This window comes from Erpetoichthys calabaricus, chromosome 1, assembly GCF_900747795.2.
Source record: "Erpetoichthys calabaricus chromosome 1, fErpCal1.3, whole genome shotgun sequence".
Taxonomy (NCBI): domain Eukaryota; kingdom Metazoa; phylum Chordata; class Cladistia; order Polypteriformes; family Polypteridae; genus Erpetoichthys; species Erpetoichthys calabaricus.
This window is the reverse complement of record NC_041394.2, coordinates 129,673,907-129,693,092: the sequence shown is the minus strand read 5'-3', so window position 1 is coordinate 129,693,092 and position 19,186 is coordinate 129,673,907. Positions and strand designations below refer to the sequence as shown.

Below are 19,186 nucleotides of genomic sequence, written 5' to 3'. Positions count from 1 at the left end.
AACACAGGGCACGAAACAATCCTGGGCAGGGTGCCAACCCACCGCAGGACACACACAAACACACCCACACACCAAGCACACACTAGGGCCAATTTAGAATCGCCAATCCACCTAACCAGCATGTCTTTGGACTGTGGGAGGAAACCAGAGTGCCCGGAGGAAACCCACGCAGACACGGGGAGAACATGCAAACTCCATGCAGGGAGGACCCGGGAAGCGAACCCAGGTCCCCAGGTCTCCCAACTGCAAGGCAGCAGCGCTACCCACTGCGCCACCGTGCCACCCAAGAGAAATCCTGATGATAGAATTTACTCAAAGGGAATCTTTACCCTAGAATTAAGTACTTCAAGACATAGAAGGTTGAATGTTTATTGCTCAAAAGGCAGCATGTTAAGAAACCCAATTAATTTGTCTATCAACTTATCAGTTCATGTATTACCTTGCTTATCTTATGTGACCTGTCAACATTCTTTAAGAAAACATTTTACTTTGCCAGGTGGAACTTGCACAATGTTTGGTAAGTGAGTACATGCCAAAAAGTAAAAGAAAACACAGCAATGTACAGCATTGAACATAATGAAGTTGGGCAGTTACACTTTTTAAGGTCTATGCTTCTCATTTCTATAGTAGAATGAGATAATTAATTGCTGCTCCAGTTTAGTCTGATACATTTCAGGAAAAACAGGACAAAGGGCTGCTTTTTCACTAGCATGAGATCTTTACTGGAGCAAGTGGTAATTTTGAGCTTTGTTAAAGACTATATTTTAAAGAATTTAAGCAAGCCTGTACCAATGCCGCTGGAGGGGTGGACAGGTTTTACAGTGAGAGTGTGAAAGAGGAGGGAGGGAGAGAGAGGGAGAGAGAGAGGGAGAGAGAGAGAGAGAGGGAGGTAGAAGGAAAAGCTCTGCCCAGCTTGACTGAACAATGAGTTGCTGTTTGACTGCATGGCTGTTCTTTGGTCAGAGCATTAGGTTAATCTGTAACTGAGAGTCTTACATCAGTGTGTGCCACAGGAGATTGCTTACATAACAGTCAGCTCAGCTGCATGTGGAGAAAATGAGGCTCAGGCCTGAGCCGTGCAAGGTCCTGGATGACTGTGTCTGCCTCTCGCCTGCATTGTATCTCTCCAGCCAGCCAAATGCAGCACTTCAGTACAACACGGTAAGGGGCCGCATTCCCTTTTCTAATGCCTCACACCTGCTGTGCTTCTCTTTGGTATTAAAATAAAAGATAAATTAGACGATGTTTGATGAATTTAGGGACATAGAATCTAAAAAGAAGTCTAGCGTTTTATAAATATATCAATCAGCCTTCAGGTTTCTTGAGATCTATGCCTTTATTAAGTACATTTGTTCATAGAGTCGTGACAAAGTAAGACAGTGCTAAGCTCTTTAACCTTGTTAAAATAATGTGTGTTTCCTTCAGCCTGGGATACTAGTCTGTTGTGGTCAGGCTTACCTCTGGGACTAGAGGGGTTTATGAGCAGCTCACCTTGTTTGAACTGTGAGGCTCAGCAGGAGTTCAAAGTGAGAGACAATTAAATAGAAGTCGATTGTCTTCATTCATCTCAGTAAATTGCTCTGTATGGATCAGAAAAATATACTTTATCTAGAAGCTTAATTGCCCTAAATGTTATTACATATTCCTCACAATTACCAAAGCATGAGTTTTTATTTGTTACTCATGTAAATTTACGAAACAAACACACTCATAGCTCCAGCCTTTTTTATATAATGAATTGCCCTTAATGTTTACACAACTCCGCTCAAACCGCATCTGTAGTCAGGAGGGAGTTTCTATCAGCAGTTTTAAGGAATACAGTGCTAAAAAACTTTGCTTCATATTGCCATGCACCCTGCCTTGCGCCGTGTGCTAGCTGGGATTGGCTCCAGAAGACCCCCGTGACCCTGTGTTAGGATATAGCGGGTTGGAGAATGACTGACTGACTGACAAAAATGTATGGCTGTAAACTTTGTTCATTTTAAAGGAATTCATAGAGTAAATGAACATGTTGCCCCATCGAGGACTAGTTCCTGCTCTGAGTCCAGTACTTCTGGGATAGGGCAACAAGGATCCTAGAAAAGCAATAGCCTCTGTTCTGTGTTTCATAACCAACAGCACAGCTATCAGTGACAGAAATCAAGAGTTATGAGATATGCATTACAATATATGAAAAATTATACAGTATATATAGTATCCATTGTCCAACCCGCTATATCCTAACACAGGGTCACAGGGGTCTGCTGGAGCCAAGGTAGGAACAAATCCCTGTGCAGGGCACCAGCCCACCGCAGTATATACAGTATCTGCATGAGTATATATACACCATACCATTTTCTAAACATGTACATATGTAGATAGATAGATAGATACTTTATTAATCCCAAGGGGAAATTCATATACTCCAGCAGCACCTTACTGATACAAAAAACAATATTAAATTAAAGATTGATAATAATACAGGTAAAAACAGACAATAACTTTATATAATGTTAACGTTTACCCCCCCGGGTGGAATTGAAGAGTCGCATAGTTTGGGGGAGGAACGATCTCCTCAGTCTGTCAGTGGAGCAGGAAAGTGAAAGCAGTCTGTCGCTGAAGCTGCTCTTCTGTCTGGAGATGATACTATTTAGTGGATGCAGTGGATTTTTCAAAATTGATAGGAGCCTGCTGAGCGCCCATCGCTCTGCCACAGATGTCAAACTGTCTAGCTCCATGCCAACAATAGAGCCTGCCTTCCTCACCAGTTTGTCCAGGCGTGAGGCATCTTTCTTCTTAATGCTGCCTCCCCAGCGCACCACCGCGTAGAAGAGGGCGCTCGGCACAACTGTCTGATAGAACATCTGCAGCATCTTATTGCAGATGTTGATGGACGCCAGCCTTCTAAGGAAGTATAACCGGCTCTGTCCTTTCTTACACAGAGCATCAGTATGTACATATACACATAGTGTATACATATACACTGTATATACAGTATACTGTATACATATGTGTATCCAGCCATCCATCCAGTATCCAACCCGCTATATCCTAACTACAGGGTCACGGGGGTCTGCTGGAGCCAATCCCAGCCAACACAGGGCGCAAGGCAGGAAACAAACCCCAGGCAGGGCACCAGCCCACCGCAGGGCGCACACACACACACACACCAAGCACACACTAGGGACAATTTAGAATCGCCAACACACCTAACCTGCATGTCTTTAGACTGTGGGAGGAAACCGGAGACACGCAGACACGGGGAGAACATGCAAACTCCATGCAGGGAGGACCCAGGAAGCGAACCCGGGTCTCCTAATTGCGAGGCAGCAGCACTACACACTGTGCCGCCCACATATGTGTATATATGGTGAAAAGTTTTTTGTTTTTTTTTTATAAAGGACCTTAAATTAACATTTCAACAAATAAACCATAAAATGTAAAAGACAAAAATGGCTACTTGAACTGTTTTTTAAAATATATCAAGTGTATCAGCAGCCCATAAACCACAAGAAGGGCTATTCCACCATTTTGGTGCAACAGACTAAAAAACCCAATCCCCACAAGTATTTAGCTGAGTATGTGGAACAATAAGAAGGCCCTGGTTAGATTACCTAAGTTGGCAACTGGTAGTATAATGTTGTAAAAAATCTGAAATATGTTGTGGTGTTTGACCATGCAGAGCTCTATAGATGATTACTAAAATTTTAAAATGAATTCTGAATTCCAAAATAAAGAGAAGATGAAATTGGAGTAACATGAGAGCACTTACTGCAGCAGGTAAACAATCTAGCAGCAACATTTTGAATAGACGCAGCTGCGACATCTTGTTTAAACATGTAAATAAAGAATTACAATAATCAAGACATGAAAAAATAAAAGCGTGCACTAATGCCTCCATTTGAGCCTTTGATTCTATTGTTCTTAATTTTGATATAATCCTTAGATTATAAAAACGATAATGAGATAAGAACCTAAAATGAACATCAAGATTTAAAGACTGGTCAAAGATAACACCCAGGTTTCAGACACAAGATTTAAAGTTGAGTGAAACAGCCATGCATCTTTGCATGCATATTTAATGGGCCAATAATTAAAACCTGTTTTTTCAGAATTGAGCTGTAAAAAATTAATAGCTAGCCATCTATGAATTTCACACAGGTATTCAGCCAGGGCAGAAACCTACAGAGGTGTGGTAGTTTAAAAGGGCATGAAGGTTGAATATTGTCAGCATAAATGTGATATGAAATATCTTTAAAAGAACTAAAAATTCAAGCTAAAGGAAGAATGAATAAGGAAAATAACACTAGCCCAAGAACAGAGCTCTGGAGCACTCCATGCTAACTAAGAAACTCCTTTCTGTCAAATAAGCAGTCCCAGAGACACCTACACAATGATTTAACCTGTTAATGAGAAGTGTAGGGTCTACATCATCAAATGCTGCACTAAGATCCAAAAGAACAAGGACCGAAAACTAACTCACATCAGCAGCCATCAGAAGGTCATTAGCCACCTTAAAAAGCTCTGTTTCAGTGGAGTGTTGTTTCCTAAAGCCAGGCTGAAATGGATCTAAAATTTGAAATTTATTGAGAAAAGCAGTCAATTGTGATTTGACATCCTTTTCTAAAATTTTAGCTAAGAATGGGAGTTTAGAGATAGGCCTCAGATTATTAAAATCAGAGGGATCAGTTGGATACAAATTCAGTTGGAACAAATTCATTGAGTATAGAAGAATTTATCATGGACAACAAATTTGGGTCAATCAAGTGAAGTTTTCGTAAAAATAGAAAGGTTGGAGGAATATCCAACAAACAAGAGGAAGGATTTAAATTCTTGATTAAAGAAGACTGTCAAGAGATACTGGGGAAAAGGAATGTAGACTGCAAGAGCAAGAGGAATCAACCTGCACAAACTTTGGAAAAGCAGAGATATTTGATCAAATGGAAGTAACTTTCTCAACAAAATATTTGAGAATATTATCACATTCAGTATTTGAAAGAACAGGACCACTAACAGAAACAGGAGAAACAATGTTAGAAATAGCATCAAACAAAACTTTGGAATTAAGTGTGCTATTTGATATTAATTACACAAAATCCAAAGCCCTAGCATTCCTCACTTTGTTTTAGAACACCTCAGTTTTTCCAGTGATATTGGCAAGAAAACAACAATTAATAAATGAAATGAGACAATGCATTATAACCCTTAGAAGTGTAGTCCTTTCATTTAGAGAAATTGCAAACAAAATGAAAGTGACAGTGAGTACAATCAGTGTCCTACACAATCCAAAGTCAATTGGACACTGGAAGAAACTATGATAGGAAGAGATCTGGCAGACCCAAAGTCACAACCCAATCAGAAGACAAGTTTCTGAGGGTCACTAGCTTACGTGACAGACACCTCACAGCACAATAGTTTCAAGAACAGCTTCAAGCATAGCTTATCAGTGGTCAAAAAAGCTAGGCTCAACAGGTCTCAGCTTCTGCTGTGAAGAGGAGCCTAAGCTGCAGACTTTGACTATCTTACTTGCTATTGTCTCAGTAAGTAATCCCAGACTGGCTGGATGATGTTGTGATCAGGGCTCCATGCAGGCCATACCATCTGTTGCAGAATTCCCTATTTCTCTTTTTGCTGCAGATAGCTTTTTATCATTTTGGCTGTGTATTTGGGGTCATAGTCATGTTGCAGAATGAAGCTTGGACTGATCAAACACTTGCCTGTTGGTATTGCATTATGGATAAGAATTTGCTTGTACTTCTCAGCATTGAGGGGGTCTTTCATTATGATTAAATTATCAACTCTGTTTGTATAGCCCCAAACTTGTAGTAAATATCCACTGTTCTTCACTGTTGTGTGCAGACATTTATCCATGTGCCATTCTTCACACAATTTTTGTTAGAACCAAAAATTTTGACTCATTAGTCCAAGGCACCTGCTACCATTATTCTGCATGCCGGTCCCTGTGCCTTTTGTCTGTAGGTTGGTTGAGTTTATTTCCACTTTGGAGGAATGACTTTTGGTCACAGCTCTTCCATGAAGATCACTTCTGATAAGGCTTCTCCAGACTGTAGATTGTTATTCCAGGACCATAATGGCTTCTGTCAGCTGTGAGGTGATAGCAGTGCTGAACATCTACCGATTTAGAAAGGAAGTAAACTTGCTGTATTTCTCATTCACTGCACTCAGTTTTTGTGGCCAGCCACTGCATTTTCAGTCCTAAACTTGGCCAGTTTGTTTGTGCTTCAACAGAAGAGCTTGGATTGCACATCTGGAAACACCTGTCTGCCATTAAATATCTGCTTGGGAGAGACCTTGATGATGCAGGATGACTGCATTGTATCTTGTCATTACATTCACTTTTGCCATGGTGTAAGATTTGCTTGTTAAACTGCCACATCTATCCCAACCTCATCTTTACATATGGTTGTCCCTTGCCCAGTCTACACAGTTGTTTCTGTTTCAGTTGATCACTTTGGTTCAACCTACACATTATGTCATTAATCATTAGCATCTGTTTGTTATATCTGCTTAATCAAGTACTGGGCTATATGCCTACAAAGATGTCATGTTTTTAAATGGAATGTGATTACTACTAAAGTATGTTAGTTTCTTTCTTTAAAGACATTCAAATATCTCATTCTAGTGCTTCACTTTTTGCAAAAGGAATGTTTGGAAATCTAAAATATTCTCTTTTCTATTGGGAGACATATCTAGCAGACATAAGATAACTGTCTAAGACAAATATTTTTGTGAACTATCTAAAGTGTGTAATATGTAATATTTTAAATATTACACATACATTGTAGGAGTGATATCTTTTTTGTGAACAAATGTTTATTGATTCAAAATTAAAAACAGACATAGGAAAACTGACAGACATTACTAATTAAGAGAAATAAAAAAAAAATTACAATACAAAAACAGAAAAGAACCTCCTCAATGACAACCCACCTATGAGAGAGTGAAATATGCAAAATTGAGAGGTAACACAACACTCCCCTTAGGAAGGAGAAGGAAAAAAATACTGTGCTCACTTCAGATCAGTTAGTTTAAGGTAACAATCCATTTGCATTTATGTGGAGTATGCATGTACTGTCTTTTCTCTGAGTACTTCAGTTTTCTTCCCACATTCCTAAAAGCCTGGGTGTTTAGTTGAATGGCAACTCTAAATTGGTCTAGGGTGAGTGTAGGCGAGTAGGCCCTGCGGCAGACTGCCATGCCATTTAGGACTATTACTATCTTGCCCTTGATGCTACCAGGATACTGCACAGCCCCTCACAACTCTTTGCTAGATTAAGTGAGTTTAAGAATATCATGTTTCCTGTGATTACTAAATATGCACTATACGCAACTACTATTAGTTAGATAGATAGATAGATAGATAGATAGATAGATAGATAGATAGATAGATAGATAGATAGATAGATAGATAGATAGATAGATAGATAGATAGATAGATAGATAGATAGATAGATAGATAGATAGATAGATAGATAGATAGATAGATAGATAGATAGATAGATAGATAGATAGATAGATAGATAGATAGATAGATAGATAGATAGATAGATAGATACTTTATTAATCCCAAGGGGAAATTCACATTCTCCAGCAGCAGCATACTGACACAAAAAAACAATATTAAATTAAAGATTGATAATAATGCAGGTAAAAACAGACAATAACTTTTTATAATGTTAACGTTAATGTTAACGTTTTGAACACTGGTATTGAAACATTTTGAACATCTCATTTCAGAGATCTGTTACAGCCATTGCAATAAAAAGTAAACTATAAGCATTAATTATTATTTCGTTCCCACCTAAACTTTAAGTGTGTTTGGGGTTAGGATAATTTCTGCTGGTACTTGCAACATTTACATATTTCAGCTTGTTTGAACACAGAGATTTTCTGGACTAAGTGCTTTTTAAAGTCCTAAAGATCTTTGCTTAAAGCTATGAGCTTAAAGTACAAATTCATTTATGTAGGTATTGCTATTGCTAAGGACTTGCAACGTTTACTTCAGCACAAATACAAATGTTCTCATAGCAAAGTAGGACCCGATTCAAATATCATGAGACTCAGAGATGTAAAGTGGCTGCATTCACAGTACCTACAAAAATGATTTCTAAGACATTATTTTAAAGACCTGCTAGTTGGATGTAAAGTCAACCACACAGTTGCTGCACCATTGTCAGAATATTCTTTAATGGAGGACACTGAAGATATTTAGCACCAGTTTGCACCTGTAATATCTAATTTTAGTAATACAGAGTGATATATCATGAAGAAGAATAAAGAATATCAATAAAGAGTGAAGTATAAAATATTATTTCTGTTTGCTTTCAAAAGTATTTTAAGGCATAATGTCAAGATGATAGTACAGATGGCTTAATCACAGAAACCAGCCGATTCCTGAATTGGAAGAAATAGGAGTGAATGCTGGAGAAAAAATTGGGGTTTTACAATTAATACTTAAAAAATAAAATAGATACTCTATAGATAATACACATAAAAATCAGACCACTACAACATAAATATACTGTACATACAAATATGATATATTTGTGCAACTTCTAGGATAAGCTCTGGCAGCAGTCACTGTGTAGATAAATGGTAGAATGGAAACATTAATACATATATTTTTATCCTTTTTTTTAATTTACAACAAAGAAAAACAGCTCTACAGACATACTTTAGAGAAGACAACTTGCATTTTATGATTAAAGCTCCAAAACATAACACCTTCACCCCAGTATATGAAATTATACAATGAAATATTATAAGTTAAAAATGACTCACTAATCCTACAGTGAAAAGAGGAAAATGCAGCACAACAAAAAAACTTTTTTTTATTCTCAATATATTTTGGGATCTTAAGGGCCATTATAGTAATGAGGTTAAAAAAATCACAAATGTCCCTTTTTTTCAAAATGCAGTCAAAATCTAGCTGATGTAAACCATGTTAAGAAAACTTGAGATTCCTGTATCTTTTATCACTGCGTGCAACAATTATTAGAAAAAAAAATACAGGATATTTAGTTATTTAGAAAGATTTGTGGATACAAGACAGAAAAATGTATTTTAAGCCAAGTAATTTAGAAGTGAGGTCACATCTGGAATACTTTGCACAGTTTTGGTCTTTAAATATCAAGAACAGCACTAAAGAAACTTGAGAAAAGAGCTGCTCAGCTGAAGAAATGTATGTTTCCACTTTAAGTAAGCAGAAGGTCTTTTTTAAGTAAAGATAGGAATTAAGAAGGATGTCAGCTCAATTCATAAGGAAGAACACAGACATAGATGGAATTTGGTAAAAAATAAGTTCACCATAAATAAATGGATATGGTGCGCTACACAGATAACTCTAGATACATCAAACCTGTTACCTATTAGTCCAGCTGAGGGCATTCTTGTAAGATATACTCTGGAAATTATGTCTGATGTACAGTAATGTTGAAAGTCCTGACACCTACAGCCCCAAGAGGGTGATGTAAAAGATTGGGAAGCAGAAATAAACAAGAAAGGAAAAATGGAGGCTGTTGAAAATAAGTGCCGATTTCCTTTTTTCTGCTGTATAAGTCTTCTATTAACGAAAGGTACAGCACAAGAATGAGAATTCAAATAGCATGAACATTAAATTGCCTTCCAGGACCATAAAGAATTATTATGGTGTTCTGTAGTAAAAATTAAATGTGATGTTTTTACGTAGATTCCATTACAATTGTGGTATACTTTGTACCATGGTGTTTTCAAGTTAACCCAATCATTTAATGCATTTATTTGCCTAAATTTTATACATCTAATACTGATTGAATGGATGAGTTCCAACAAACCTGTATTCTTTCAAAGTTATTTTGAAAGAATTCAATTTTTTTTTATTAACCTAAGATCTTCAAGGTGAAGTGGTGGCTCTGATGCTAGGGATCTGTGCTGGCAACTGGAAGGTTGTCAGTTCAAACCCATAAATGCTAGAAGTGACTCTACCCCTTGAGCAAGGCCCTTAACCTGAAATTGTTTTGTCCTGGGCACTTGGGTCTCAATCCAGATGGTTCGTGGTGGGTGCGACTATGTGCTATCGGCACATGCTCCCAACCTCTCTAAGATCTTCAAGTAAGTTTATTTTCTTTAAGGATCCTCTGGGTTTATTTAAATTCTTTATTTGAAGTATTTGTTTTTTTTTTTTTTGCTTTTTTAATGTTTCTGGAAATCCACTATGCCATTTTGTGCATGGTGGGCATATGGTTGTCAAGGACTTAATCCCTCCCTAGGGTCATGACCTTTTGTGTCATCAACATAACATTATAAATAGCTTCCAGGTCAGTTATTCAGTGTCCAACTTTGTGGATACTTACTAAAAGACTTTTTGCTCCATTACTTTGTGTTTTATTTTGGTTTTGACCCTCATTTTATTTATTGATGTCTCTGTTGTCTAATCTTTGGCTTTGTTGCGCTGCATTATTGTCCTCTTGGTTTTTCTCTTTACTTGCATTTTGACTTCTCTTTCTGGCCCTTCCTAAACCCTGTCTGTTGTCTATGGACATTAGGACAAAACCATTTTCAAATCCAAAATTATTCTTCCCATTGATTCTAAATTTCTTAACAATCATATGTTAAAAAATAGGTAAATATTTTAACTAAAAAGAGACCCGTGTAATTTCCATGTCAGGGATCAATGTGATTGTAATTAAACTATATTGTTGAACTCATGTTTTAAATATTTGCATTTTCTATTAAATATAATACAAGGTTTTTTAAGTCATTTCAGATCTCTTACACAGGTAGATAATTCCTGTTGAATTTTAATTATAACAGGCAATCATTATAAGTAGACTCAATTTACTTAAACTTTTTGAATTTTATATCATTTCATTTATAACACTGTATACTGTACCAAGAACAAGATAAATTATTTTAAATACTATCAAATTACTATCAAACAAGTCTCCAGGACCAGATAATATTTATAATCGAGTTCATAAGGAGGCTAGTGAGCATATATATAAACCCTTGATGCATATTTTTAAGAAGTCTAACATGCTGGAATTCTATGAAGAAGCAACAAAAGGGTATGATCAAAATCGAGCATATGATATTATTTATCTGGACTTTCAAAAATAATTTGATAAGGTGCCACATAAGAGGTTGGGCATCAAAATAAAAGAAGTGGGAGTTCAGGGTGATGTTTTTAGATGGGTGCAGAATTTGCTCAGACATAGGAAGCAGAGGGTGATGGTGTGAGGAACCTCATCAGAACTGGCCGATGTTAAGAGTGGTGCTCCACAGGGGTCGGTGCTAGGGCCACTGCTATTTTTAATATATATGAATGATTTGGAGAGGAATAGAAATAACAAGCTGGTTAAGTTTGCAGATGATACCAATATAGGTGGATTGGCAGATAATCTGGAATCCATTATATCATTACAGAAGGACTTGGACAGCATACAGGCTTGGGCAGATTTGTGGCACATGAAGTTTAATGTCAGTAAATGTAACGTATTACACGTAGGAAGTAAAAATGTTAGGTTTGAATACACAATGGGAGGTTTGAAAATGGAGAGTACCCCTTATCAGAAGGATTTAGTAGTCATAGTGGATTCTAAGCTACTGACTACCCAACAGTGTTTGGAAGCCATTAACAAGGCTAACACAATATTAGATTATATAGCACAGTATGTAGAATACTTGTCCAAGGAGGTTAAGCTCAAGCTTTATAATGTGCTGGTGGGGCCTCATCTGGAGTACTATGTGCAGTTTTGGTCTCCAGACTACAAAAAAGATATAGCAGTGCTAGAAAAGGTCCAGAGAAGAGCAACTAGGCTCATTTCAGGGCAACAGGGGATGAATTACGAAGAAAGATTGAAAGACCTGAGCCTTTTAATCTTGAGAAAATGGAGATTAGGAGGTGATGTGATTGAAGTATGTAAAATTGTGAAGGGAAATAGTACATATTTTAAAGTGAGTTCATCAAGAACAAGGGGACACAGTTGGAAATTTGGTAATGGTAAATTTTGCACACACATTAGGATGTTTTTCTTTACATAGAGATAAGATACCAAGTAGCATGGTAGACAGTAAGACTTTAGGGACTTTCAAAACTCGACTTAATGTTTTTTTAGAAGAATTAAGTTGAAAGGACTGGCGAGTTTTGTTGGGCTGAATGTATTGTTCTCATTTAGATTGTTCTAATGTTCTAAAAAAAAGTCTGTCTAGGGTTGATTCCCACTTTAGGCATAATGCTGGTGGGATAAACTTCTTTGGTGAACAATGAAATAGTTTACAGTTAAGTGTGATGCAGTTGGGATGTGAATAGCAGTGGATTATTCTCTGCAGGCTAAGGAGTGAGAAACTGCCCCAAGTGGAGGAATCCAGGGAATTTATTCATGAATAAGGGAAGAGGCTGTGAGATTGACCAATAAATTGGTGAAACAGCAGGAGATTTTCATATGTTTTACTGGACTGTGATGGTGGAGCAGGACAAGGTTTTTGATTTACCAGTCAGTCTACATCCCCATAAAAACCTTCAGTGACAAGGTCAGTATAGTAAATGAAAAGAATAAGTCTGTTAGTAAAAGCAGCTAAAATACGTTATACATGTTTTCTGGACTCATTCTCTGCGGCAGGGTGAGGAGGTTGGATACATGAGAGGACCTTGGAGTGAAACTGCAGAATTGAGAGGAGCAAGTGGAAGTGGTTTGGGCAAGTAGTTAAGGTGTACATGTGTGAGTTTGACTGGGGGCTGTACCAGGCATTGCCGACTTGAAGGCAAACAAGGGGCAGATCCTAGACATGTTAAAGGATTTATTTGTCTTGGCTATCCTGGGAGAATCTGAATATTCTCCAGAAAGTGCAGCAGCAATGTACTGTGGACAGAGAGGACTGGTCAGCGTAGCTCAGGATGTTGCTACCGTGACCATCGCCAAGAAAAGTGAAATTGAAATGATGATGGTAAGGTTTGAAAAATGAGTAAAGACACCACATAAAAGACATTATGAATCATTTAGCTTGTATAATGCAAATAAAACATAAACAAATTACTTTTATTAAAGGAAGGTCCATTGTAGCTAACAGAAAAATAAGCCACCCTTAGACTTTAAATCTAAGTTTAAAGGCAAATTAGGTAAAATACTTTAGGTTTGTTTATAGATGAAGCTATAGAACTGTAAAATTAAGAATAACATAAATAGCATCCCCAGTTTCTTTTGTGAGATAATCAATTCAGACAAAATAACATGCAAATAAAAAAAATAAAACTTTAATTTACATTTACTTTTAATACTCACAGAAAACAGGATCAGAGCAAATTAATAGATTTACAATTTGTCTCTATTTCTGAATTCTTTTGAGTGTTGCATGCTAGCATAGTATTAAGTAAAAAGTAGGATCCTGAATCAGACATAGTCCCTAGCAGGTCTCACACACATCAGTCACTAAATCAATCTAATACAAGAAACTGTAAGCAAATCTATACTGACATAAGGAGACAATGACCAGGTAGAAGTTTAGAAACCAAGTAGCTTGAGCTTTGAGACTACCACTCTTAACCACTACACTAATACCATGATATCAGTGCTGAAAATAATCTTTAAATTGATTTTCTGTATTAAGAACATTATCTCAAACTATGTCAAACTAGAATGTGGTACTCGACAAGGATGCCCTCTATCACCATTGCTTTTCCCAATCGCCATATAGCCATTGGCCATTCCATTTTGAAATGCATTTGAGATAAAGGGGATAATCGGAGAAGGACTTGAACAGAAAATATCACTATACACAGATGATATGATACTGTATATACCAGACCTACAAACATCCTTATCAAAAGTCCTTAATGCACTAGAGGAATTTCAAAATAATCTTGAATAAAAGTGTGCTTTTTTCCAGTGTACTCTCTAGCACACAATAGTAGACTGGTCATCTATCCATTTATTTTATGAGAACAGTTTAAATATCTAGGGGTAAATATCTAAAGTAAGATCTTTTTCAACACTATTTTGCTATCAGCATGGAAACAAATTAAACAAGATGTAAACAAATGATCTACCCTCCAACTCACATTAACAGGGAGAGTCAATACTGTTAAGAGGAACATACTTCCCAAGCTTCTTTTTCTATTTCAGAGCATCTCTATATGCATTACCAAATTGTTCTTGAAGAAATTAGACTCAATTATAACCTCACTTTTCTAGAATTCGAGAAGTCCACGCATTCAAAAGGTGACTCTACAAAGACCTAAAGCAGAAGGTGGCATGGCACTACCTAACTTTCATTTTAATTACTGGGTGGCAAATATACAAGCTACAGAGACCTGTAGATCGACACCAATTGATGAATATACACAAGCCAGGTCTGAAATAGAAATAAAACCTTGCTGACCTTCTTTATATGCCCTACTTTGTGCCACAGTAATACAAATTATTGACAATATACCAAATGTCAATAATTCAATTGTCCATTAATCACTCAGAGATGGCAGAGAAGGCAGAGATGCTTTTACCTGTTGCACCTTTTTCACCCCTCAGTCAGGGATTAAAACATTTATAGAACTGTATATATATACTGTATATGTACTGTGTACTGTATAATGTATATATACTCTCTCTCTCTCTCTCTTTCTATATATATATATATATATATATATATATATATATATATATATATATATATATATATATCTATACTGTCTCAATGACGAGACATCACACAGATAAAGGTTTGGGGCAGCCACCCGTATAATGAGGTATCCTGGCTGCAAAGTCGTATTTGCAAAATATAGAGCACTGATGTGCTTACAACAGAGTCCACAACAAGACTGACACATAGGGGAAACGGTTAGACTTTTAAAGGGGAAGACAGGAAGTGAGGTCATATGGGTCTGGCTCAGGATCATCTGCCATAGGTTCAAGCCCGGAGGTGACATCACAGGGGCCGGAGCCGATAAGGTCTTCTTCCATTGGCTCGGTCGCGGAAGTGATGTCATGAGAGCCAGGTGAGATCTCCCGGGAATGGTCTACAGGCAAGGGAAAAAAAGTATCAGTGCACTCTGCCACATCCCGGCATGCCTCAGAACTGCCTTCCCTCGAGCCCTTTAGCTGCCTCCCATGCGCACGTGTGTGACAATATATATATATATATATATATATATATATATATATATATATATATATATATATATATATATATATATATATATATGAGGGGAAGTAAATTGAAAGTTAGAAAATGGAACTAACCTTTACAAAAGTGATAATGTCATTTCTCAATGTATTCTCCATCTCTCTCAGTGCACTTACGCCACCTGCCTGGAAATGCCTGGATTCCAGCAGAGTAAAAGGATTTGTCTTGTCATCAAAACCACTTGTGCACCTTAGTTATTGTCGAACGCTACATGCCAAGGAGTACTAGTCACTAGTGCAAGTTACCGTGAATTGCTGGAAACCAATGTTAAGCATGCTATTCGATCCAAGCAGGGGAGAGGTATTGCCAAATCCTCCTTATTTGCCATTGTACATTGTAATCTAGCTCCAGCCTCAGTGGGCCACATGTTCTGGAAGGGCACCATATTAACATCATTTTGGACAAAAATCTTTGAATGCCTATCAGACAGCTTTGGTGGTACAATCACTCCAAACCCATTAATAGCTGTGTTCAATATACTCTGAGATGGCTTAAAGGGGAAAAGGACAAATTGATTGCAATTACTTGTACCACACTACCTGCACATAGATTTATCTTGCTCAATTATACAGTAAGTCAGTGGGTAACTGATGTTCTATACTATTTTAAATTGGGAAAAATCAAATTCTTGCTTGTAGGATCTGTTTAAAACATTTTTAAAATATAGCAAGATCTGTTTAATAATATTTTAAAATAAGCATTAATATCAGAGAAAAGGACATTCTCCCTTCTTTGTTTTTTAAATTTTTGCTGCCGGCTCTCCTCTCTTTCTATCGGAGGGGTTTGAATTTTATTTTGTTAAGTTCGACTTGATTGTATGCAATGTAATTTTGTTCACTGTATAAGTTCGAATTGAGTGTATGCAATGTTATTAAAAAAAGATTTCTTTAATTGCTTAAATAGATAAGTAATTATTCACTTTTGTAAGTACTGTCCATACCGGTCATTATTATAAAGTACTGCATGTCGTTAATGATTTCCTGGCTTATGCAGTCTGGTTTGAAACAGACCCATTGAAGTTTGTTATGCAAAGTGTGTCATATAGGATAAAAGAGCTCCTTCCAACAAATCATTAGCTGCCCTACATAATGATATCTTGTGACTGTTATAATTATTTTTAACATTATTATTTGAATGTTGTGTTCCATAAAACACTTTCCATTAATTCAGTGGATATAAAAAGTCTAAACACCCCTGTCAAAATTGCAGAAACCAAGATAAATCCAGGCAGAACTTATTCCACCTTTATTGCACAGATGCAATCTATACAAATAAAAGGAGGAGAATAAAATAGAAACTTTTTAGTGAAAAAAGGGGGAAAAAATCATATAAAAACTTGGTTGCATGACCCCCTAAACTAATACCTAGCTGAAGCACCTTTTAATTTTATTACAGCCCAGCAGAGTAGAATCCCCTTTGGCAGTAACAGGGATTCAAACTGGCAACCTTCTGGATACCAGTCCAGATCCTTTGCCTCAGAGCCATCACTCCACCTATATTATTATATATTTTATATACAAGAATAGCAGCTTGGCATGATTCAAAATCTTTAGCCTAAAACGCTCTATGTGCTTTGAGAGAATAGAGACACTTTAACAACCTGTGTTTATAAGTACTTATTCTTTAAGAATTTTACTGCCATTCAAATGGTAAGAATGCAGTGTTGTCAATTGGTAGGATTTTTTTTTCATAGTTTCTTAAGCAAGATGTCATTCCCAACTAGGACAATGGTGCTGCAGTTCACACAGCTTTCTGGCATCCCCAAATCCTGGAACAGTGACTGTTGGTGTTGGATTTAAACATTCTTCCTATGTTTGCATGAGTTGCTTTTTTGGTACTGCTTCCATTAAACATCTGAAATATAAGTAACATGGGATAACTACTGACTCTAAATAGGTGCATGATGAGTTAGGTTACTTGAACACACCCAGTAACAGACTGGCACCCTATCTACGGATTGTTTCTTGCCTTGTGCCCAGTGCTGACATAATAGATTTCTGTGACTCTGAATTGAATTAGGCAGATTTAGAAAATGAATAGATGCATTGTATTAGTTTAATCTGAGGGGCTTCATAATGAAAAACATTCACTTGTTTCTAACATTTTCTAACTTTGTTCAAGGACTTTTTCCTCAAATGACCTTTCATTAGTTTATTCGATGAACCTAGTCTTTCCATTATAGGCATACAAGGAGTTAGAGCCCATACCAAGGGCAGTAGACCCCAGACAGGAGACAAAACTACATTTAAGTCACCAATCCACCACTGGGCACACTCATACTCACACATATCTTAAATTCACTTATATATCTGTAAGGAAAGTTTAGTAGCAACCTAAATTAGAGTGTATACACAAGGAATACATGAGAAAGCCACATGGGCAGAATTTGAGCCCGGTACCAAATCAACATACCTGGGCTTAAGAGACAGCTGATTTTAAGAATATGTTACACAAAATATTCTCAAGCTTATCTTAAAGAGATATTCATAATTACTATTTATTCAGCTCTACATTTGTATGCATGTCTTTATATCTATCCATCCATCCATTTTCCAACCCGTTGAATCCAAACACAGGGTCACGGGGGTCTGCTGAAGCCAATCCCAGCCAACACAGGGCACAAGGCAGGAACCAATCCCGGGCAGGGTGCCAACCTACCACAGGACATGTCTTTATATCTTCTTTGTAATTATACCTTTAACATGTTAACAAAACAAATTCCACTCAGATATTAACTGATCTCTCACACATCTCCATCAATTATGCTTGCTTAAATGTTCTCTGTTGAAGTGAAAATTGCCCACCCATCCATATAAATCCTGTACCTGCTTCTTTTTTTTTGCTGAGGCACATATGAAATCCACGACTGAATGCCTTTTCACTACAGGGCATCAATCAGCACTCGGCTTAACAACATGCCTTTACTCCATGAAAACAAACTTCAGTGAAAATTGACATAAATCTGACATTAATGGGAGAAAAAAATCAAAATTACACTCAGAAAGCAATTCAACAAGAAATCTAATTGGGACCCAAGAACTATGATGCATCACTACTGCCCACCGTGCTCTTAATAACCATACACTTACAATGTATTGTAATTATTTACAGACTTTAAAAAAGAGTTCAGTTAAAAGTCAATGTTGTTTGAAATAAATATGAAAAGATAAATGAAAAATAATTATTATATCCATACATTTTCCAAACCCAGACTTAAATCAACATAAATACAGTATATAAAAGGCAGGATGGGCTGTCATCCACAAATGACTATTAAATATGTAACATAGAATATTTAATTTTATATAGCTTTCCAGGTAATATTTTATGGTATATGATGATGTAAAACAGGGGTAGGCAATGTCGGTCCTGGTGAGCCGCAGTGGCTACAGGTTTTCATTCAACCCAATTGCTTAATTAGAAACCAATCATTGCCAATCTCAGACCTTATTTAATTTTATGGCTTGTTAGTCTGTGCAATGTAAGGCTTTTATATCGTAGATTTTTTTCCTTTCCAAGGATATCATCCAAATGATTTGAAGCCTAAAACAGATCATTTTCAGTCTGTCACATTTTTCTATTAAGTGTTTTATTAAATCAAACCGTTCATGATGAACACACACAGATGTAATTGGAAAAAAGGTAGCTGGAGAACTGCTGGCTGCTTTGTCTTTTACATCTTATTGCTAATAAGGAGCAATTAAAACACTGAATGCAGCAGTTTAAGATTGAAATAAGCAATTAAGGTTGGAGAACCTTAACAAGCGAGACCACTAAAATGAAGCATTAAAATGTCACTTAAGCAATATGTGCTTCATCAGCAATAATTGAGTTCTCGTTAAGGAACTGGGTTGGAACAAAAACCTGCACATACTGTGGCACTCCAGGACCGACGTTGCCTACCCCTGGTATAGACAATCAAATGTAAAACTATCCAATAACACAAATATTCATTATATTATATGGCATCTTCCTACAGCAAATACTATTGCAAAATGTTGTGATAGTGGCAGAATACCTGGCATTTTCA

The 19,186-nt window shown here is 36.8% G+C and overlaps 1 protein-coding gene across 1 annotated transcript in view; it reads left to right on the top strand.

Annotated features, from left to right (window-relative positions):
- Window positions 1-903: 903 nt before the first annotated feature.
- Window positions 904-19,186, top strand: part of LOC114655277 (rho-related BTB domain-containing protein 2-like) — a 79,913-nt gene continuing 61,630 nt past the window's right edge. Inside the window, exon 1 of the mRNA XM_028806150.2 lies at window positions 904-1,161. Within this exon, the coding sequence (XP_028661983.1) occupies window positions 1,091-1,161 (71 nt within the window). The 5' untranslated portion in view covers window positions 904-1,090. The remainder of the gene's footprint in view (window positions 1,162-19,186) is intronic.